Raw genomic sequence first — 24,149 nt, 5'->3', positions numbered from 1 at the left:
GCAGAAACTAACACAACATTGTAAAGCAACTATACTCCAATAAAAATTAATAAAAAATAAAATTAGAACAAAAAGAAACCATGAATCCAGAGGGATACTAAAAAGCAAATAAACTTATAAACAAATAGAGGTAAAAGAGACAGTTCTTTACCGTAATATGTCAACTAATAAATGCTGAAGAAACAAAGAGTTAGAAAAGTCACCTCATTGCAACTATTATAACAGTAGCTGATCCAGGCAGGATACTAAAACCACTGGTGGAAGCTTGCTGGGGAATAAGATATTACACAGTCTCAAAGGATCACTCCATAGATTATTTATTAATTATAAAGGTAAAAACGGAAGCTTTATAGTGGGAAAATCTGGTGGATACCACCTTAACCACATGACCAAAATCAGCATGATGCAGAATGACGTCATGTGCCAACAATGCATTACATCCAGCAAACTTAAATTGAGAGACAGGCTACAAAATAATGGTCCTGACTCTTAAAAAATGTCGAAGTCACGAAAGACGAAGACTAAGGGACTGTTCCAGATTAGAGATGAATAAAGAGACATGACAACTACGTGAAAGGTGTGACTTTGAATTGGGAAAAATAATATTGCATAAAGGATGTTATTGGGACAATTGGCCAAATGTGAATATGGACTCAGTTGTACATATTAGCATTGGATCAATGTTAAATTTTCTGAATTCGATCACTGCAGTGTGGTTACCTAAGAGAGCCTTCCCGTTCTTGGGAGATAATCCCTGAAGTACTTAGGGGTGCAGAGTCATGATTTCTGCAACTTAATCTCAAATGGTTCAGGGATGAAAAAAAGTCTCTGTTATGCTTTGTACCACTGAGTACATATTCCACAATTTGCACTATATGTTCCCTATTGTTGAACATTAACAGTTTTCCAATTTAAAAAATCACTCTTACAATGTTGCTATTAACATCTTTACAAATATAATTTCTTTCTTCTTTATTTAAAATTTTATTTTTATTTATTTATTTTTGGCTGCATTGGGTCTTTGTTGCTGCACGTGGGCTTTCTCTAGTTGCAACGAGCGGGGGCTACTCTTTGTTGTGGTCCGCGGGCTTCTCATTGCGGTGGCTTCTCTTGTTGCGGAGCACAGGCTCTAGGCGCGCGGGCTTCAGTGGTTGTGTCACGTAGGCTCAGTAGTTGTGGCTCGCGGGCTCTAGAGCGCAGGTTCAGTAGTTGTGGTGCACGGGTTTAGTTGTTCGGCGGCATGTGGGATCTTCCCGGACCAGGGCTCTAACCCATGTCCCCTGTGTTGGCAGGCAGGCTCTTAACCACCGCACCACTAGGGAAGCCCTCTTTCTTCTTTTGTTACCATTTTTAGGATAAATGCTCAGAATTATGAATAGCAAATCAAAGAGTGTAAATGTTTGGATGGCCTTTAAGTAGAGAGTAGTAATTTAAGATTCCAAGAGTGGCTGATTTAAATAGAAGGTTGTATGTAAAATGGGAGGAGAGAACACAGAGCTACAAATAGCAGGAGATTCTGAAAGCAGCTGCTCATGCAAAGGACTCTCTCCCATTGCTGGAAAACTCCCCACACCGTGCTTACAAAAGACTTTTTAGTTAGTAACACCCCTGCCGTTGTCCTGGGACCCATGGGTCTAATCCAAGCCACCATGGCCTAAATTTAGACCTTGGACAATAAGGGATTTGTGATTAGCTGACTCAATTGTTTCTGGGGGATTCTGCTGATCAAGAACCACAATGTGATGTTTTGTGTTCAAGAACCTCATGATTCTCCAAGACAGTTGTGAAAATCAGTATAAATCTAAAATAAAAAGAAAGAGCATTTGGCCTAAAAGATACTGAGTTGAAACAAAAACCACTGGTAATGGGAATGTAAATTGCTATAACTACTTTGGAAAACAGTTTAGTATTATCTTTTAACACTGAACATTAACTCGATCCAGTAATTCCTGTCCTAGGTCTGTTCCCAGAGAAACGCGTGCCCATGGGCCCTGCAGACAAGTAAGGGGATGCTCAGAGCAGCATTGTTGGTCAGAGTGAACAAGCTGGAAATAACCCAGTGTCCATCAATAGGACAATGGCTAACCAAATTATGGTACAGTCATATAGCAGGATATTATATCGAAGTGAAAATGAATACACACAATTATATGTGTGAATCTTAGAAACAATGATCGGAAAAAATGCAAGGCTCAGAAGTTTACTTTTTGAATAATATTATTTTTATAAAGCTAAAAAACCCACAATGTACGTGTAGGGATGTATTCATTTGTATTAAGACATTTTTATTTTTTGGCTGCTCCAAGTGGCATTTAGGAACTTAGTTCCCCGACCAGGGATTGAACCCACACCCCCTGCAGTGGAAGCATGGAGTCTTAACCACTGGACCCCCAGGGAAGTCCCTGTATTTTTATTTTTTAAAGCATGGGAATTAAAAATGTAAAATTGAGGAAAGGGAGGCAGGGGGATGGGGTAGACAAGAAGTACAGAGTTATTGGCATTATTCTCGTTTTTTCCTTTCTCCCTTTCTCCCTTCCTTTCTTTTCTTTTTTAAATGTGCACTGTAAAGTGTTCAAGAGGGATATCCAGGATGGAGTATTTATCAAAGAGTTTATCACTTGATTTGATTTCCAAGCTTCTCCAGTGAGATGCTGCCTTTCATGGGTGATGTAAATCTAGGAGGGTAGCTTAATAGTTAGGATGGCAGATCCCAGCCGGCTGGATCCAAGGGGTGCAGTCAACAGGATACACTTTAACAGGAATCAACATGTTGACACTGGTTTTAAATATCAGCAGCAGAAGTATAGATAGAATTAGGATTCGTGAGTTTTAGAAAAAAGAAAGTTTTTAGGATTTTATATGAATGCAAGTTCAATAAGCTATCAAGCACATTTGGCAACACTCTAGTTCTTACGTTGAGGAGTAGGTACACAACGTTCATCTTATTACTAGACTTTGTACCTTACATATGTTACAGAAATTCTATTGAATGTGTTGAATAACAGGTTAAAATTTAAAACATCACTGGTATCTACTGTTTTTGTATGTCAAATTTGAAAATAGCAATGTAGATAAAATCAGGAAACTTATAATTTTATAATTGGAAGAGGCCTTCAAGATGATGGTCTAATCCGAAATGTAACCATTTAAAAATTATAAGTACTAGGGAATATTTATAGGTTGGGAAATTGGGGAGGACTCTCTAAACATAAAAACAGTGGAAAAAGTCATGAAAAAATTGAGGTTTTATTTAATTATAATGTAAAAATGGTACATTAAAAATCATCTTAAACAAAATTAAAAGGCAAATGACAAACTGGGTTAAATATATGCCACAAGTGGGACTTCCCTGGTGGTGCAGTGGTTAAGAATCTGCCTGCTAATGCAGAGGACACAGGTTCAAGTCCTGGTCCGGGAAGATCCCACATGCTATGGAGCAACTAAGCCTGTGTGCCACAACTACTGAGCCTGCGCTCTAGAGCCTGTGAGCCACAACTACTGAGCCCATGTGCCACAACTACTGAAGCCCACATGCCTAGAGCCTGTGCTCCACAACAAGAGAAGCCAGCACAATGAGAAGTCTGCGCACCGCAACGAAGAGTAGCCCCTGCTCGCTGCAACTAGAGAAAACCCACACACAGCCAAGAAAAAAAGACCCAACACAGCCAAAAAAAGACCCAACACAGCTAAAAAAGAAAAAAAAATTCCACAAGTATTTGCCAGCCTAGAGTTAATGTCCTTAATATATAAAGAACCCATAAAATCAACAAGAAACACACCAAAACTGAAAAATGGGAATGGACTTTAGCACAATGAAGGAAACTTATCAACAAAACAAGAAAGTAGCCTACAGAATGGGGGAAGATATTTGCAAGCAATATGTCTGATTAGGAGTTAATATCCAACATGGGTACACAGCTCATAGAACTCAACATAGAAAAAACGAACAACCAAGGACTTCCCTGGCTGTGCGGTGGTTAAGACTCTGTGCTCCCAATGCAGGGGGCACAGTCAGGGAACTAAGTTCCCACATGCTGCTCAGCCAAAACGAAAACAAACAACCTGATTCAAACATGGGCAGAGGACTTGAATAGACTTTCTTCCAAAGAAGACATACAGATGGCCAACAGACATATGAAAAGATGTTCTACATCACTAATCATCAGGGAATTATAAATCAAAACCACAGTGAGATATCACCTCATACCTGTCAGAAAGGCTATCATAAAAAAGACAATAAGGAAGCATTAGTGGAGATGTGGAGAAAAGGGAACTTGTACTCTACACTGTTGGTGGGGATGAAAATTGGTGCAGCTACTATGGAAAACAGCATGGAGGTGTCTCAAAAAACGAAAAATAGAACTACTGTATGATCCAGCGATTCCACTGGAGTATTTACCTGAGGGAAACAAATACACTAATTTGAAAAGATATATGCATGCCAATGTTCATTGCAGTACTATTTACAACAGCCAATATATGGAAGCAACCTAAGTGTCCATCATTAGATGAATGGATAAAGAAGATATGGTATATATATATATACACATACACACAATGGAATATTACAGGCATTAAAAAGAGAAATCTTGCCATTTGGGACAACATGGATGGAGCTAGAGGGTATTACACTAAGTGAAGTAAGTCAGACAAAGAAAGACAAATACTGAATGATCTCATATATGTGGAATCTAAAAAACAAAACAAAATGAGAAAAGACTCATGGATACAGCGAACAAATGGGGGGGTGGGGCAAAATAGGTAAAGGGGATTAAGAGGTACAAACCTCCGGTTATGAAATAAGTAAGCCAATGGGACGTAATATACAGCATAAGAAATATGGTCAGTAATTTTGCAATAACTTTCTATGAGGATAGATGGTTACTAGACTTATACTGGGATCATTTCATAATGTATGCAAATATCAAATCATATGTAGTACACCTGAAGCTAACATAATATTGTATGTCAACTATATTTCAATAACAAAACAAAAGAAAAAATGGCAATGGATATGAACAGATAATTCATAAAGAAATCCAATGACCAGAGAAAAACAAATACCGTATGCTAACACATATATATGGAATCTAAAAAACAATGGTTATAGGCTTCTCTGGTGGCACAGTGGTTGAGAGTCCGCCTGCCGATGCAGGGGACACGGGTTCGTGCCCCGGTCCGGGAAGATCCCACATGCGGAGCGGCTGGGCCCGTGAGCCATGGCCGCTGAGCCTGCGCATCCGGAGCCTGTGCTCCGCAACAGGAGAGGCCACAACAGTGAGAGGCCCGTGTACCGCAAAAAACAAACAAAGAAACAAAAAACAATGGTTATGAAGAACCTAGGGGCAGGACAGGAATACAGACGCAGATGTAGAGAATGGACTTGAGGACACCGGTAGGGGGAAGGGTAAGTTGGGATGAAGTGAGAGAGTGGTATGGACTTATATATACACTGCCAAATGTAAAATAGATAGCTTGAAGCAGCTGCGTAGCAAGGGAGATAAGCTTGGTGCTTTGTGATCACCTGGAGGGGTGGGATAGGGAGGGTGGGAGGGAGGGAGACGCAAGAGGGAAGAGATATGGGGATATACGTATATGTATAGCTGATTCACTTTGTTATAAAGCAGAAACTAACACACCATTGTAAAGCAATTATAATTACTCCAATAAAGATGTTAAAAAAAAAAGAAATCCAATGACCAGTAAAACAATGGAAAAAACAAGTTTTTCTAATAAAACAAACAAGTGTATATAACAAAACATAAACAGACTTACAGAGAATAAACTAGTGGGTTACTAGTGGGGAGAGGAAACAGGGGGCAGGATAGGGGTAGGAGATACAAACTATAAAATAAGCAAGAAGGATGTGTTGTACAGCACAGCGAAATATAGCCATCATTTTGTAATAACTTTAGGTGGAGTATAATCTATTAAAAATATTGAATTGCTATGTTGTACACCTGAAACAAATATATTATAAGTCAACTATACTTCAAACAAAACTAACATAAAAAGGTTTTTCGGGCTTCCCTGGTGGCGCAGCGGTTGAGAGTCCGCCTGCCGATGCAGGGGACACGCGTTCGTGCCCCGGTCCGGGAGGATCCCACATGCCGCGGAGCAGCTAGGCCCGTGAGCCATGGCCACTGAGCCTGCGCGTCCGGAGCCTGTGCTCCGCAACGGGAGAGGCCACAGCAGTGAGAGCCTCGCGTACTGGAAAAAAAAAAAAAAAAAAAAAAAAAGGTTTTTCTAGTAATTCAAAAGGAAAGAAAAACTAATCTTTTAAAGAGATACAATTTTTCATTAATCAAAATAGCAAAGATTTAAAAAAACTTCTATTAGAGCACTTGATATTGACAAAGCATGTGCTAAAATAAGCCCTCAGTCTTTTATTAGAAGATAAAGTTATACAGCATTTGAGGTAAGAAGTTTGGCTTTATATTTCAATAGTCTTAGAAAGGTTCATATCCTCTGACCCAATAAAGTTACTTATAGGATCACAGGAATATATCCTAAACAGTTACCAGAGAGGTGGCTTTAAAGTTTTGTACAGGACTGTTCTAAAACAGTCCCAACAACGTAAGAATGGCTACACAAATCATGGACACCCAAACGTGGACTATTTCGTAGCTGTCAAAAATCATGTCATTTGAAGATGCTGATTCTGATTACCCCTGAATTTCAGCCCTCTTATTTATCAACAGTGATGGAGATTTTTAAATTGAGGTTTTTCTCTGAGCTGGAGTTATTCCGTGGACCATCCATAAGCACTTCCTGGAGGTCAGACACGATTCTTTCCCCTTTTGGGGGAGTATTCTAATTGATACCATGCGTCAGTCTGCGCTCCACCACAGAATCATGAATTCCCTATTCCCCAGCAGAGGAAACCTTAAGTCCTTGCTTGAAATTGCTGTGTTGGAAGTGAAGGATTCAGGGTTCAAATGGCAGAGTCCCTCATCCCTAGGGCAGCAGTGGAAATCCGGTGTTGCTTTTACTTAGTAAAGGAAAAGGAAGAGTTAAATCCAGCTCTCAGTCACTCTTGTAATGAAGGAAGGAGTAACACCGGGAAGAGAAATCCTCTGAGTCAACAATTTAAGCCCCATCCTCTGCCCCTTCTTCAGAAAACATCCTATCGAGAGTAGTCCAATTTGGCTACTTTTCTCTCTCACTCATTAAGCAAAACCTTCAGCCACCTTCACTAAGAGCTGGGAATCCAGCCAGATCCGGTCCCTGCCCCCCAGGGTTTCCAGTCTCCAGGGCGAGGCAGACCCTTTGTATCAGCAGTGCAAGGTGGGTGAGCGTTGTTACAGGGCAGTGTGGAAGGGGGCCTTCCGCCACCCCCAGGAGGTGACATTTTGACATTTAAGGCAAGACCTAATGTTTCAGTTGTTCAGGTAGGAGGATGTTGGGGAAGGCGAGGCGCAGTGTTCCAGGCCGCCCAGTAGAGGAGAGCAGCGGGAAGGGTGCTCTGGAGCAGACAGAAGCCCACGCCAGGGTGGCCAGCGGTGGCCGGAGCGGGCTGGGGAGCGGTCAGCATTTGGGGTTGTGCCGCGGCAGCGGGGCCCCACCGAGGGGGGTATCCCGACCCGGCCTTTCCCACCGTCTGCTCCCCACGTCCCCGCTGCCACCTGCTCTGTCCTTGGTGTTGAAGCCTCTGCCCTCCTCGGGTACATTTCGGCGGCGGCCTCCCACTCCGTCGGCCGCGCTGCACCGCGGGGCGCAGGTGCTGGGGCCCGGAGGCCTGGAGAGCAGCCGCGGGGTCCCGGGCTCGGCCCATAGGCACGTGCTCCCTGGGCTCCCTCCTGCCAGGTAAAGGGCTGGGGCGCCGGGGTCCGAGGGGCACGCTGGTGGGTGGGTTCCCCGAGAAAGGGCTCGGGTTTCCTGCCTTGATCATGCTGTTTATGCCCTTAGAGGGAGTTATTTATAGAAAGGAGTAGTTTAATTACGGCTTGCTCTTCTGCTTTTGCTCTTTTCATTTTCAAGATGCCTGATGGGGGCTGGATGCAGTCAGCTTTCCGGAGCTGGAATCTTGTTCACAGCGGGCTGCTTAAAGCTGTCCCAGTGCGGCTGCATCATCTGCTCTTGGCTTCTCCAGGAAACGGCTCTTTCTCTGTTCAGGGCTTTACAAGCATTTTATAAACACAGAACATAGCAGCCCTGTGGTTACTGAGATGCTTCTTCCTTTTCTACAGTCTGAATTTCTCTTTTTATTCCACCAGATTTACTGTTATTTTATTATAAACTTTTAGCTTTGGGGGCTGAGATGCAGGGTCTGCATAAAGGCCTTTTAAAAATCAAAGGCTGACTGCAAAGCAAGGGACATCAACAAGGGCAGCTTCGCCTCTATGGAGACTGGATAGCAGTGCTTCTATGGAATCATAAATTCAGTGAAAACAAGGAAGCAAAGCCCAGGCTGGGAATGTAAGGGGTTGTATGAATGCTCCCACTTTCCCATTGATTCTTTCCATGGAACTTCCCTTTCCAGACCCATGAAATTTCCAGTAGGCGAAGGTTTATAATAGGTATGACTTTTTTTCCCACTGTTTGGTTTTCTCTAGTCACCGAAGTTTCATCTCCTAGGGGAAAATGTTCAGGCTGGCTGAGAGCAAAGAGAAAATTATTATGTGACTCATCGGTCCCTTTCTGTGGAGCTTTCAGCCACAAGGAGAGCACGTATCTGTCCTTGGTGTTACTGCAGTATCCACCATTTCAGGCTGAGTCTGCTTTTTGAATCAGTCTTCTTCACCTGTGCTTTGCTGGGTGACACGCACACTCACAGGGCACTCTGGTTTAGGACCCTTTTAGTTTTTGATCCTTCAGTTCCTTTACTTTCCTAGTTCTCCCTTGATGTCCCTCTGCTTGTCCCTTTGTTCTTCCTTGCCCCCTTCTCAGGGCTCAGATATGCCCTGTCTGGGATGCTCACACAGGCTCAGCCCTAGGCTGCTGCGGGGATGCGCTGCTAATGATGATTCTCATTTTAATTGTAAACGTTTTAGTCATCTTCCCCATTCATTCCTTTGACCTTAGTAACTGGCCCTTTATTTTATTTATTAAAAAAAATTTTTTTGGCCACGCCTCAAGGCTTATGGGATTTTAGTTCCCCCACCAGGGATTGAACCTGCACAGTGAAAGCGTGGAGTCCTAACCACTGGACCGTCAGGTAATCCCCCAACTGGCCCTTTACAAGAGAGATCTTTGTTCAGAAAATGGGACAGGTTGCTAGGAAGACAAACTCTCCTCTGAGGATGGGGTTTCAACTGTTTGCTGTTCATTCTCCCATCTGCTGAGGTGGTTTAGACTTCATTTGCTTGTGAATGTGTGTGTGGCGTTTTCTGGTCTTCTGGAAACTTAAGGTACTAATCACCCTAACTGCAGGTCCTATCTGATGGGCAGGTAATTGCTCACAGATGATGACTCCCCTCCCCAATGAGGAAAACCTTTACGTGCCTAGGATGTAAAGGACCACTCCCCTCTGCTGGATGAAGATAAATTTGCTTTCTGCGGAGAAAATTTTGTGAGTACTTCGCTCTGTAGTGGCCAACTGGGTAAAAGAGTTAACAGTTCTACTTCACGTTACAGATACTAGAGGTATGAGCCAGTGTAGCTTCAAGAAACTTTTATGCAGCACCTACTGTGCTATACCGCAGTGCTGAATACTGGGCATATGGAGGTGAATGAGGTCACTGCAAATCAAATCCTTGCAAACTGAATCATGGTGTAAATGTATTAGGATCTGAGAATTTCAGAGCTTGAAGGGGAAGTTAGAGATGATCTGGTTTGTGTCCCTCCTACTTTCTAAAATAGTTGAAAAACTGGGGTCCAGAGAGATGAAATGATGTGCTTAATTAAGACCACATGGCTAGGGACTTCCCTGGTGGTCCAGTGGTTAAGACTCCACACTCCCAATGCAGGGAACCCTGGTTGGATCCCAGGTCAGGGAACTAAATCCCACATGCCTCAGCTAAGGCCCAGGGCAGCCAAATAAATATTTAAAAAAAAAAAAAAAAAAAAAAAAAGACCACATAACCAGTTAGGGACAAGGGAAAAAATGCCATTGAAATTCTGTGGAAGGTCACCGTTTAATTTTCATAACTTATTTTGAAATACTTTTGGACTTACAAACAGGTTGCAAAAATAGTACAGAGTTCTTTTACCTAGCTTCCTCCAGTGTTGATATCTTATACAACCATGGATTTATCAAAACACACAGCATAAACAACAAGGTGCTACTGTTCCTACAGGGAACCATGCTCAATCTCCTGGGATAAACCATAATGGAAAAGAATATAAAAAAGAATGTATATATGTGTGTAACTGAGTCACTTTGCTGTACAGCAGAGACTGGTACAACACTGTACATCAACTATAGTTCAATTTAAAAAAGCCACCAAAAAACAAAACAGAAACCTCATAACATTAACATTATTAGTACAATACTATTAACTAAACTACAGACTTCAGATTTCACCAGTTTTTCCACTACAGTCCTTTTGCTGTTCCAGGATCCAATTCAGGATACCACATTGCATTTATTTATTTACTTACTTACCACATTGCATTTAGACTCGAGTTTTTAACTCTGGATTTTCCTATACTTAAAACAGTAATGAATTAGTGACATTCAGCTGTCGTGCAGAAACTGTATCAGAAGCCCCCTGTGTCTACTGGCATATGCTTTGTGTGTTTCCAGAGCCAGCTGTTTGCCCTGGTGCTCCTGATGAAATCCCACAGCAGCTTTGTGGGTGTGTCTAAACTCTGGACAGTTCCAGCCTATATGATCTGGGTACCAATGGCGGTCTTCAGGGCTCCCAGTGGCACACCCTGAACCTTCTGCCACCCGTTCCCTCCTGGATCTTGAGTCTCATTTCTGTTTATTGATCATTGTGCATATGGCATTCTTTGCTCCCAGTCTGCCCAGTTTATCAAGTAAGACTTTGCAGCCAGAAAGTCATAAATTCAGCCCCCAGCTTCCCGAAAATCCAGTAGTTGTGAGACCTTAAGCAAGTCACTTAATTGCTCTAAAATTCAATTTCCTCCTCTGCAAGACGGGGACAGCAGTGCCCATACAGAGAGGGTTAAATGGAGGGACATGCACAGTGGCAAGCAGTGCTGGGTGCGCAGATGTGAAATAAGGGAATGGATGGCACTAAGGGGGGTCCTGAGTACCAGGCAGGAGCCCCTGCACTTGCTGGTGGTGAGGGGCGGGCACTGAAGGGTTTGAGAAGGGGAGTGACGGGACTGGGGCTGCACTTGAGAAAGTCAAATGGAGGAGTGCTGGTGTAATCAGGGCAGTGGGAAACAAGAGGCCTGCAGGGAATTAGCGAGGAGGCTATCATGTTCGTGTTCCCATGGAGCAGAATGGGGGCCTGGACTGGAGACTCCTGAGACAGTGTGTGATGGTACCATCAACTGAAACAGAAATAAACAGGATGCAGGAATGGAGAGGAGTAGGGACTCCAAGATGACTAAGTTCTAGGTCCAGGTGAAAAGGAGAATGTGATGTCATTAACAGAGGTAGAGAAATCAAGATGAAGAGGGAATTTGTGGGAGAAAAATACATTTGGTTTTATTCCTGTTGCTCCTGAGATACCAAGAGACCATCCAAATAGAGATATGCAGAAGCAATAATTGTGGCACTGGAGCCTGGGAGAGGCCAGAGGATCTGAGCATTGTGGCCAGAGTGGTGGCCACTGAAACCAAGAGGGCAAATGGGACCACCCAGGAAGAGAACGTAGGTGAGGCCAGAAGTTGGGGGCAAAGACTCACTTGTGCCCGATGGTTCAAAGAAGGGTAAGAGAGAGAGAAGAGTTACTGAGAACTAGGATGTATAAGTCAGCTCTGGCTGCTGTAACAAAGTACCACAGACTGGCTTAAACAACAGAAATTGATTTCCTCACAGTCTGGAGGCCAGAAGTCCAAGGTCAAGGTGTTCACAGAGTTGGTTTCTTCTGAGGACTCCCTCCTTGGCCTGCGGATGGCCTTTTTCTCACTGTACCTTCACATGGTCTTCCCTCTGTGTCCTAATCTCTTAAAGGAGTCCAGTCATGCTGGACCAGGGCCCACCCATATGACCTCATCTTACTTGAATCATCACTTTAAAGGCCCTATCTCCCAAAAGAGTCACATTCTGAGGTACTAAGGTTCATGACCTCAATGTAAGCATTTTTGTCGTCCGGGTATGGGGGTCCCTACAAATCAGCCCATACATAACATAGTTACAAACAGAAAATGACTGGTCCCTCCCCACTCCCCCATCCCCACCCAGTGAGTTTTGAAAGAGCTCCAGGAAAGGGTTTCAGAAAGGCTGGGGGCTGGCTACTTGCCTGTTTTCTCTCAGATCCCCTCCCACCTTCTGCAAGGAGTCCCCTCTCTCCAGTGATTCCCAAGGAAGGAGGTTCTTTGATGCTCCTTGCTGTGTGGCTTCCAGAGAGGTTCAGCCACGGGACAGCAGAAGCCAGAGGAATGGAGAAGCCGGTGGAACTTGCCCTTCTCTCCAGCTCCGGCAGCAGCTGCTTTTTCCCTGTGGCTCCATCTGGCTTCCCCCAGGCAGCCCTGCCTCCTGGGCTGAGGTCACCCCACCTTCCTGCAGGCGGGAGCCCTGCCTCCTGGGCTGAGGTCACCCCACCTTCCTGCAGGCGGGTAGCAGTTTTCTGCCGTTTCTGTTCTCCCCGTCGCCTCCCTGTCCGTGTTTGGTGTGTCAGCACTTTCCGAGTGTCTGTAGCCAGCTCTCGGTATTAAGTCCTCCATCAGTGGTTTCTATTTCCCTGACTGGTAGAGACAGAGACACCATTAGCCAGGGAGGCAAGTGGTGCGGAAAAATGGGAGGGATGAAAACTGAGAATGGTTAGATCTTTGAGCAATGAGGGGAGAAGCCACGGTTTTAGGGATTAAGCGAATCTCTGCCAGTCTGTTGGGCATATACCAATTCCCGTTAAGGTTTTAATTTGCAGATGCCTTTGAGATTGAGCACCTTTTCATGTTTATCTGCTAAATGGTTTTTTTAAAAAATAAATTTACTTATTTATTTTTGGCTGCATTGGGTCTTCGCTGCTGTGCGCAGGCTTTCTCTAGTTGTGGTGCGCGGGGCTACTCTTCGTTGCGGTGCGCGGGCTTCTCATAGCGGTGGCTTCTCTTGTTGCAGAGCACGGGCTCTAGGTGTGTGGGCATCAGTAGTTGTGGCATGCTGGATTATTTGGTACAAAATTGACCAAGGGTAGTGGTGGTGGTGGTTGGTTTGATCCCTACCTTTATAGGGCCTGGGCATTTGCTAATCAGCAAGATTTAAATAACAATTGTTTCCCTTTGAGGCCCTGATCCTGGCCCAAGCCTCTGATCTATTCTTTGGCTAGTAGCTTATTTCTATCAGTCCCAAACTGCATTTTCCTTTTTGAGTGTAAACCCATAATAAAAAGGACTATTGGTTTAAAAAGTTTAATTCACTTGATTTTTAACTGCATATGTGTATGCAGATAATCATACTGACATTTTCCAGACAGTCAAATATTCAAAGAAAAGCTCTTCACATTTTATACTTTTTACCAACGAAACCTCATGATTTAAATTAAATATCTGGGGAATTCCCTGGTGGTCCAGTGGTTAAGACTCTGTTTTTTCACTGCTGAGGGCTCAGGTTCAATCCCTCGTTGGGGAACTAATATCCCGCAAGTCCCGGGGCATGGCGGGGTAAAAAAACATTAAATATCTATTTATTTTTTTGGAGGCCAACTTTTCAAATAGATGGCCATTCTTGAGACTCTGGGGATCTCTGAATATCATTTGTTTTTAGCAGTCCAACAGTGTTGTGGAGGGAACAGTTTTCTTTTACCTACAAAATAGAGACTATGTACTTTAACTGCTAAAAGTGAACTGTTTACAGTTCAGCTACTTATTTATTTTGGCTGCACCGGGTCTTAGTTGTGGCACTCGGGACCTTTAGTTGCGGCATGCGGGCTCATAGGTGCGGCACGTATGCCAGATCTAGTTCTGTGAGCTGGGATCAAACCTGGGCCCCCCTGCATTGGGATCAAGGAGTCTTACCCACTGGACCACCAGGGAAGTCCCTACAGTTCGGCTATTTAAATTTCAGTGTCTACTCAAGTTTCCTACTAGACTCGGGTTATTTCAAAAACAAACTATCCTTCCCAGCTCTGGTCATTTGACTTATTAGCATTCTGAATGCTTTCCAAGTTCAGACAGAGCTGATGTCAGTATAACAGGCTTCCCCTGGGGAGGAGCAGTCATCTATTTAATGGGGGCAGGACAGCTTTCCCTAGAGGAGTAATATTCTTTTGGCTTACACTCTGCCCTGTCCCCAAACCATCATTTCCAGGGCATGTCTCCTAAGGGCTGGAGACTAGAGACCGATGGGAAAGTAGTTGTTCTTTTTTTTTTTGGTGGTGCTGCATAACATGCCTGATCTAGTTCCCCGACCTGGGATCGAACCCGTGCCCCCTGAAGTAGAAATGTGGAGTCCTAACCACTGGACCACCAATTAAGTCCCAGGGAAGGCTGTTCTTAGAGAAAGCTAATCACTCTGATGGATTACTACTGAGGTGGTCTTCAGTCACTTGGCTGTCAAGCAGTGCCTTCCTTCCTGTAGTGACGTTCCTATGAATCACAGAGTCTTGCTTTTAAATTCCTACTCTGGTCTTTTTCTCTGCAGCAATTTGGAAGAGGCTTGTTACGAGTCTAGAGCAACCCAGATGCAGGGAATGACAGAGGTGACTTTAGCACTGCTTCTTGAACTGTGAATCACCTGGGGATTTTGTTAAAGTGCAGATACGGATTTGGTGGTTCTGGGGTGGGGCATGGGATCCTGCATTTCTAGCAAGTCCCCAGGTGATCCCAATACATTCAAGGACCAAATTTTGAGTAGTGAGGGACTACAGGATGTGAATCAGGGACATACACAGTAAGATCCCCTGATGTCTTATTTTTACATCTTTCCCCTTTGCTATCTGGGGATGATGAACCTAAGCTCCATCCCTGAGCCTTTTCACATCATTTTATGTGGGATCGTAAACAGGGCCTACTGTGTGACTTCTCTTACTGTATTCCTTCTACCAGCCTTACTGTATTCCTTCCTGGGCGTAAATGGTATCAGTGTTCCTCAATCCAAGGGTCCGGAAGGGACCTTACCCCCTTCTCAGTTCATACTGACCCACTATGGTCCCCATCCTTTGTAACCGAGAACTGGTTGATCCTCACGTTTTCCCGTGATGTTTTCTGAGACCATGACATCCTGAAGCATCTAAGGGCAAACCTGGAAAGTTCCCATCTGGCCAGATGGAGTTATGGTGCCTGTGGGAAGCAGAGGGTGCAAAGCTCTTAAGGAAGTTGGAAAAACTAGGGATGCTTGTCTCCTTCAGGTAGAAGAGATGACCTCTCCGTTCCTAGCTGGGCGGGGGGGAGAGGCTGGTCCTTAGAGCCATAATTTAGCAAACTCCAAGAAGGCTATGTGAAGTGCTCTTCTAGTAGAACATTAGGGTTAATCACTCTGTTAAGCCTTTTCATTTTCTAAATTCCTGACTGCTTAGCCCTGTGTAATCGTGGATGGGAGGAGTCCCTCCTCGGATGAGACTTTTGCTCATTTGTTCCTCCAGTGACACAATTTTAGGTCTTGTTACTGTGCCAGCATCTACTTCCCAGCTGCCGCTGCCCTGTAGGCACATGTAGGATGTGGCTTCAGCCCTGCTCATCGCTCCCTGTCTTTTTACAATTTTTGGTCCACTTGATGCTTATCTTGTTTTTGAGTCCAGTTATTTCCTTTTGGTTTCTCTCTCTTTTTAAATGTATTGTTGCTATATGCAACGAGAAGAATTTTCTATGTCATCTGAGAGGAAGCCTGAGGGTCTGAAAGTGGGCTTCCTATACTGCTGTTTTAAAGCAGATGAATAAATGGTCAGGGTACTTAAAAATCAGCCCTGGGATTAAGAAAGACTTGGGGGTGGCCTCCCTGACTGCTTTTACTGCAATATGCCATCCACTTACATCGAATGCCAGAACAGGAAGCAACCTAGGGAAAACCTCTGCTCTGCGTCAGAGCTGTTGAGGACCCTGTTCTTTACCTACTGCCTTTAAAAAAAAATGAGGTTCCGGGGAGAAACCTCTGTCAGCATGAGGAATCATGATGCCTCTCTCAGGGGACAAGAACACTGAATCCTGTTTCACTTTCTCTACTGATCTTAGGATATCACAGTGAAACTGGTGACCCGCGTATTCAAGAGCACCAGGCCGCCTTTTCAGTGCTCCTCTGTCTTCAACTTGTTTCCTGTCCTTACTTTAAGAGTCCAGAAATACACTTATTATTGCACTGTATGAATTTATGTCATTTATCTTAAAGTCCTTTTTGCATGAAGGCCTAGTATAACCTAATAAAAACAGCCTCACCTCATCTTCCCACTTGGACTGGGCAGCAGTTGTGTGTATCAGCACACTTTGGCTCCTGGTACGGTGCTGGCTGGTTAATGTCGGCTGCTGACGTTATAAACACATACACAGCCCCTTCCTCATTCCGCCTCCCACCCCTCAAGCAAAGGAGGCCAGACTCTGGCTTAAGCGGGCTACTGGGCTTACCCGCCAGGTCCCCAACCTACCTCACCGCCCGCCTTCTCCCTCCATCCCGTTACCTCCACCCTCCACCCTGAGTGGCCTCCCCTGATCCCCTCCCACTCACCTCCCCGCGCACGGCCTCTCTTCTCCCTCCATCACCTCCCTTCCCCACACCCCTCCCTCCAGTCCAGGCCTCCCATCTCCCTCCATACAAACGTCCCCCTCCATACAAACGTCCCCCTCCCCCGCCACCCCGCGGCCTTCTCCAGCCGGCGCGGCCTCTCCCCGGCGGCGCAGCCTCTTCCGGCCGGCGGGAGGGCGGGGCCGAGCGCTCTGGCGGGCCGGCCGGTGGTGCGAGCGTCCCGGGCTCGCGCTCCGCCGCCGGCCGGCCGGCCATGCTCATCACGCTGTGCTACCTGTACCTGTGGGCGCGCTGGGGGCATGGGCCCGCCGCGCTAGTGCGCACCACGGTGCAGCAGCTGCGGGCCTCGCGCTGCTCCTTCACCTTCTGCCGCGCGACTGCGCAGCCCCGGGGCGCCCGCGTGTGCCTGAGCCGCGGCGGCCGCGTCTTCTGCGTCGGCGAGAGCCAGGTGGGCGGGCGAGCGCGGGCGCCGGGGGGCGCGGAAGGCGGGGCCGGGCGGGGCGGGGGCGCGGCCTCGGGGTCTGCCCGGTGCCGGAAGCGCCCCCGGGACCCCGCGCTCCGCCATGGGCTGTGCAGCCCGGGGACACCCTCTGCGCCGCCGGGAGGTCGCGAGCGTGGGGTCTGGGGAGCGGCAGGCTCCGGGGCTACACTGCACGCGATGCCCATGGAAGCCTGGATGAGACCGAAACTGTGACAGGCGATCTGGTCTCCTCTCCACGGGGTGCCGGCGCGAGCGTATGGTCGCCTGGCTCTTGGCGGTGCAAAGTAGGCTTGTGCCTGTGTGCCTGTGCGGAGTCGATTAGCACCTGAGCAGTGCCCACCTAGAGCCTCTTTCCTGACATCCTCTCCCGCCTACCCTGTGGGCTGGAGTTTGGTTGAACCTGATTTCAGAGAAAGACAGCAAATCCTCAGCTTTCTGTCAGGTGTTCCCGAGGTGACAAAAACTTCCCTGTCCCCCGCTCCTGTCAGCTGCGTCATTTACCAGTCGGGCACCTACTGATTATCTCTGAATCTTTTTAGTTTCGGTTTGCACACAATCTTGTCTTTTGGCCCAATACTTAGCCTGGTGGCTGTAAGGCTGTAAGTTCAACCGGCTCTGTCACCCACAGTGTGACCTGGGGCTGTCGTTTGATCACTGCAAAACCTCAGCTCTCTTTCTGTGAATGGGAACAATAGTTCTTTCCACTCAGCTATCAGAAATGGGCTTCACAGTGCAGTTCTGTGCAAATTTCCATTGACTTCACCCACTTTGTCATTAACATTTAAAAGTGTTTTGCTTTTGATGGGTTTCTTGTCCTTTCCTCTTCCTTCTGGAAAGTTCGATCACTCATAGCATTAAAATGAGATTTTCTTTGTGTGTGAAACCATACACCATGTGGGAATTAAAATCTTATCTCAGGTTTGAATATTTTGTTGAGGTTATGCTTAGACATGGGATTATACTTTGATGCTACAAATCAAAAATACCCATCTGGGACTTCCCTGGTGACGCAGTGGTTAAGAATCTGCCTGACAATGCAGGGGACACAGGTTCGAGCCCCAGTCCGGGAGGACCCCGCATGCTGAGGAGCAACTAAGCCCGCGCGCCACAACTACTGAAGCCTGCGCGCCTAGAACCCGCGCTCCGCAACAAGAGAAGCCACCGCAATGAGAAGCCCGCGCACTGCGACGAAGTGTAGCCCCCGCTCGGCGCAACTAGAAAAAGTCTGCAAAAGCCCGCGGGCAGCAACAAAGACCCAATGCAGCCAAAAATAAATAAATAAATTTATTTATTTATTTAAAAAAAATGCCCATCCTTGTTGGTATACTATATAACACAGAATATGATAAGTTCTAAGAGAGTGCATATGTAATATCGCCTAGATGTTCATTCATTACATACAATGGACTCCTGAGGGAAGGAGGGCTTAATTCTTGTAAGGAACACTGACTGAGAAAGATAATAAAATGAGGAAAAATTGAGGGGTGGATTTTTTTATAGTAGTGGTTTCCAAACTGGATTCATTTACTTAAAAAATAACCTCTAGGGACTTTCCTGGTGGGGCAGTGGTTAAGAATCTGCCTGCCAATGCAGGGAACACGGGTTCGATCCCTGATCGGGGAAGATCCCACATGCCACGGAGCAACTAAGCCCATGCGCCACAAGTACTGAGCCTGCGCTTTAGAGCCCGCGAGCCACAACTACCAAAGTCCCCACGCCTAGAGCCCGTGCTCCACAACAGGAGAGGCCACCCTGATGAGAAGCCCACACAGCTCAAGGAAGAGTAGCCCCCCACTGGCTGCAACCAGAGAAAGCCCGCGCGCGCAACGAAGACCCAATGCAGCCAATCAATCAATCAATTTATTAAAAAAAAACACCTCTAAGAGATTTAGATTAGAGTAGAAATAATGAACATCCAAAAAATAATGAGATGCAAATGTCTTTAATTCTCTTGGGAGACAGTTTTACTTTTGCACATCTCCATGACTTTATTGGGCTTCTGTTAGCTTTGATAACTGTAACTAATGCTCTTCAGCCCTTGTTGACTGCTCCAGCAGGGTGTAGGGACACCTGGGCCAAACCCGCTTTGGGCTTTCGGGGTTTTTGTAACTTGCTGTCCTCCTTAGAGCTTTGCCCAGAAATCACTGTCTCACAGAGATGTCCCTCAGTTTCCAGACTAGGTGTGACCAGCCAGCTCTGTATGCTCATAGACTTTAAATTGCACTTCATATTTCCAGTTTTTATTATTTTTTTATTGTGACATTTTTTTTTCATTTTTTAAATTGAAGTGTAGTTGATTTACAATGTTGTGCTAATTTCTGCTGTATAGCGGAGTGGTTCACTTATATATATATATATATATATATGTATATATATATATATTCTTTTCCATTATGTCCGGTTTTTATCCTTTTCTCCCTAGGAACTTGGTCTGTTTAGCTAAGCAGCTTGACTTGTAATAGTTACTCAGTATTTCAACAAATGAAGTAGTGGTTGTTGAGTTTAAGCTCTGATGTTCGAGGCCTACAATTGGAAAGTTTGACTATTTGTGATTAGCTACTGTTGCTTAAGATTGCAGATATCGTGGGGCTGGTGATTTGCTTCAGTACATACCTATTGTCGGTCTACCTGGGCTGGAGTAACTTTACAGAACTGAATCTTATGCCTTTGCTGTCTCCATACCTTATATACTTAAAATCATATGCATAAGTACTGAAAGTGTATGTTTATATAATTGAAGGTCCCCCAAGAACTGGTATCACCAAAGAGAGTTTATACAAACCAGAAATTTTAAGCTTTTTGTTTAATATACACATTTTCTATGAGTAAAGTGGACAGTCTGTCTTTTGTTTTTAACTATTATATTGATAATTATGTTTACCCATAGGAGGAGTTTTTTTCTCCCTCATTTTCATTCATTAATTGGTTCAACAGATATTTATTAAGCTGCTGCTTTGTGCCGGGTTGCTAGGCCTGGTGAAAATACTTTCCGTTCTTCCCAGCAAGGGCAGATTTGAACTGATAAGCAACTATGGAGCTTGACCCAAATGCCTTTTTTTTTGCGGGGGCGGGGTGATGATAAAGCCCCCCGCCCCAGACGGGCAGCCTTAGATTTCAGCTTTTTCTGCTAAGGATGTGCCTTGTTTTTAGTGTAGATTAACGTACAGTCCTTTTAGAGAAATTTCAGGAGAAAAGCAGAGACTAATGGACACATCCAATCTGCTAACCAATCTTTTTTTTTTAATTAAAAAAAAATTAATTTATTTTTGGTTGCGTTGGGTCTTTGTTGCTACGCGAGGGCTTCCTCTAGTTGTGGTGAGCGGGAGCTACTCAGTTGCTGTGCGCGGGCTTCTCATTGTGGTGGCTTCTCTTGTTGCGGAGCACGGGTTCTAGGTGCGCGGGCTTCAGTAGTTGTGGCACGTGGGCTCAGTAGTTGTGGCTCGTGGGCTCTAGAGCTCAGGCTCAGTAGTTGTGGCGCACGGGCGTAGTTGCCCTGCAGCATGTGGGATCTTCAGGACCAGGGCTCGAACCCGTGTCCCCTGCATTGGCAGGCGGATTCTTAACCACTGCGCCACCAGGGAAGTCCCTGCTAACCAATCTCGACGCTGTAATGGCTGGAGGAAAAGGAGGAATAGCCCTTCGGGCATCTGTCAGTAACAGGCTTCTGTTGACCATCATGCACGTCTGAGCCACCTCATCTTTTCCTTTCTTTTTGGCCATGCTGAGCAGCATGTGGGATCTTAGTTCCCCGACCAGGGATCAAACCCGTGCCCTCTGCAGTGGAAGCACGGAGTCTTAACCACTGGACCGCCAGGGAAGTCCCTGAGCTGCCTTATCTTTAAATGTGCTTCCAAGTTGTAATTTGGAAGGTTCCTACATGCTCTCAGCAGTAAGGAATGGTGGGAATAAGTTTCAGAATTAATTGCTTGATAAGAAATGTCTAGAGATGTTAAAACTGTCATGAGACATCGAGGGTTGTTGCAGCTGTTTAAACAGTCACAGTTAAACAAAAAAATGCAGGGTTAATATGGTCTATAGGAAAGCATCCAATGACCTTATTCATTTAGATGCCACCTGGAATTGCAGAGGCAGGGTTGTCCTGGATGTTGATATAAATAGCAGTTGTGGTTTGAAGTCATATTGAATCCTTCCTTTTTGTGCTTCTTTCCCTCTATCCAGTCCATTGATGACTTGAACAAATGGGCCCTGTTTCTGGTTTCTCCTTTTATACTTGAAGCAGAACACATAGCATTTGTGACAGAGAGCATTTGGGTGCAAGGTGACACTTTACAGAGACCATCGTCCTCTTCGGAAACTGTGAGTACCGTGTTTTTCATTTGTGTACCATAATCAAAACTAATTTGGTATTTTTATGAGCGCTCTTTCCTGGCCTTTGTGATCGATTCCCTTTCTTTTCTGATATTTTGGGTTAAATAAAAATATATTAGTAGGGAATTCCCAGTGGTTAGGATTCGGCACTCTCACTCTCTCACTGCTGGGCCCAAGTTTACTCCCTGGTCAGGGAACTAAGATCCTGAAGGCTGTGTAGCATGGCCGGGGGGGTGGGGGGAAATTTTACATTTTTTTATATATATATATATATATATATATATATATATATATATATATATGTAAAATTACTTTCACCTGTTTCTTTTTTAACTTTTTTTTTTTTTTTTTTTTTTTTTTATGCGGTACACGGGCCTCTCACCGCTGTGGCCTCTCCCGCCGTGGAGCACAGGCCCCGGACGCACAGGCCCAGCCGCTCCGCGGCATGCGGGACCCTCCCGGACCGCGGCACGAACGCACGTCCCCTGCGTCGGCAGGCGGACTCTCAACCACCTCGCCACCAGGGAAGCCCTCTTTTTATCTTTTTAATGTGGCTGCTAGATTTAAACCTACCTGTGTTTTGGGACTTCCCTGGCAGTCCAGTGGTTAAGACCCTGTGCTTCCACTCTACACTGCGGGGGGCACGGGTGTGATCCCTGGTTGGTGAACTAAGATCCTGCATGCAATGCGGTGCAGCCAAAAAAGAAAAAGAAAAAAGCTGCCTGTGTTTTAAGTTGTTTTGTGGCTTGAGGTATGTTATTGCGCAGCGCTAATCAAGTCTCTCCCCAGGTCACAGGGTCCCGCCCCACAACTTATTGCTTCCAAAATCAGATGATTTATATTGCCGCATACTTCCTGGAGATTTCACCCCAAGTATTCTGAAAGCACTTCAAACTCAGTAATGTGTCCCACACTGGTTGTTTATATTCCTCTGCTGGAAAAAAAGAAAATCTCAGGTGAACACCCTAAACTGTGCTTCCTTTCACCCCCTCCTGCGTCCTTCCTACCATTCGGTTAGGAGTTCTACTAATTCCACTCCCCAGGTGTCTCCGCTTTACTCCTTCACTTCCATCCCTCCTCATTCCATTCTCTTCTTCATTATCTTTTTGTTGAAACTGTGAAGATGTCATCCCATCTTGGGTGCCTTCAGTGCGGTTTCCTCTGGATGGCCGGTTATCTTTCTAGACACACATCCAGTGGGCTTGTACTCTGGCGTAACTCTCCATGGATGCCTTCTGACCAAAGCCAGCACCTCTCAGGTTCATGGGAATCTGACCCTAACCCCCCTTGTGTGCTGCTTCTGCTTGGGTGTCTGTGACGAGTCCTTTCTGCCTTCACTCACCCACCGTATGTTCCCTGCCTGCCGCGTGGATAATCCAGGAGGGGTTTTGCTGATGACAGAAAGCCATAGTCACTGGACCTCCAACTTACAAACACTGTCTTTAAGAAATTATATTGGGGACTTCCCTGGTAGTCCATTGGTAAAGAATCCGCCTTACAGTGCAGGGGACGAGGGTTCCACCCCCGGTCAGGGAACTGAGATCCCACATGCCGCGGGGCAACTGAGCCCGCGCGCCGCAACTACTGAGCTCGCGTGCCACAACTACGGAGCTCGCCTGCCTCAGCTGGAGCCCAGGCATCACAGCTACAGAGTCCTCGCGCCCTGGAGCCTGTGCGACACAACTAGAAATAGAAAAACCGCTCGCCACAACTAGAGAAGCCTGTGTACCTCAGCGAAGATCCTGAGTACCACAACTAAGACCCGACGCAGCCAAAAATAAATTAAATAAATATTTAAAAAAAAAAGACATTGGATTTGGATGAACAAAAAGGAAGAGGGGAATAAGACTGGAAATAATTGACTACAACTCAAGGTGGATAGAAATGAGAGTTAGGAGATAGGTGAAGTAAAGGAGAGCAGGAAACTCTCCTTTGTTTGGGGCTCGGGAGGAGGCATAGGATTTGGCAGGTAGCCTGAGAGTAGCCTAGTATGCTATGACATTATGTTTTCTCCTGCAGGTTCCTACTGTTTTATTAAGCCTTATATATACTTATGATAATAATGATAAAATTTATTGAGCCCCTGCTTGGCATGTATATGTATTACCTGTAATGCTTACAATTCTACAAGGTATTATTGTAATTTTTTTTTTTTTTTTTTGGCTGTGGTGTGTGGCATGTGGGATCTTAGTTCCCCAGCCAGAGATCGAACCCTTGCCCCCTTCAGTGGAATCGTGGAGTCTTAACCACTGGACTGCCAGGAAAGTCCATTATTGTCATTTCTAAAGATAAGAAAACTGAAGTTATCAGATTAAAGGTTGAAGTTTTCTTTTTTAAAAAAAATTTATTTATTATTTATTTTTGGCTGCGTTGGGTCTTTGTTGCTGTGTGTGGGCTTTCTCTAGTTGTGGCGAGAGGGGGCTACTCTTCGTTGCCGTGCGCGGGTTTCTCATTGCGGTGGCTTCTGTTGAGGAGCACGGGCCCTAGGCGTATGGGCTTCAGTAGTTGTGGCGCAGGGGCTTAGTTGCTCTGTGGCATGTGGGATCTTTCTGGACCAGGGCTCGAACCCGTGTCCCCTGCATTGGCAGGCGGATTCTCAACCACTGTGCCACCAGGGAAGCCCTTGAAATTTTTTAATATATTCTAATG

The 24,149-nt window shown here is 45.5% G+C and overlaps 1 protein-coding gene and 1 long non-coding RNA gene across 5 annotated transcripts in view; one reads left to right on the top strand and one right to left on the bottom strand.

Annotated features, from left to right (window-relative positions):
• Positions 1–10,057: 10,057 nt before the first annotated feature.
• On the bottom strand, positions 10,058–16,658 carry LOC125964555 (uncharacterized). Its single transcript, XR_007477683.1, has 2 exons — positions 13,015–16,658; positions 10,058–12,765 (listed from the first exon to the last, which is right to left on the bottom strand). It is a non-coding gene; the product is annotated as an uncharacterized LOC125964555 (long non-coding RNA).
• A 99-nt stretch (positions 16,659–16,757) lies between these two features.
• Positions 16,758–24,149, top strand: part of HLCS (holocarboxylase synthetase) — a 196,604-nt gene continuing 189,212 nt past the window's right edge. The window contains exons 1-2 of one of the 4 annotated variants that reach the window (XM_033418267.2): positions 16,758–17,138; positions 21,351–21,488. In XM_033418267.2, the coding sequence (XP_033274158.1) occupies positions 16,944–17,138; positions 21,351–21,488 (333 nt within the window). In that variant the 5' untranslated portion in view covers positions 16,758–16,943. The remainder of the gene's footprint in view (positions 17,139–21,350; positions 21,489–24,149) is intronic. The other 3 variants (XM_033418266.2, XM_049710610.1, XM_033418265.2) reach the window with 3 other exon arrangements.

This window comes from Orcinus orca, chromosome 5 (assembly GCF_937001465.1).
Source record: "Orcinus orca chromosome 5, mOrcOrc1.1, whole genome shotgun sequence".
In the NCBI taxonomy this organism is placed as follows: domain Eukaryota; kingdom Metazoa; phylum Chordata; class Mammalia; order Artiodactyla; family Delphinidae; genus Orcinus; species Orcinus orca.
Note: the sequence above shows the minus strand (reverse complement) of the source record. Positions and strands in the feature narration are given on the sequence as shown.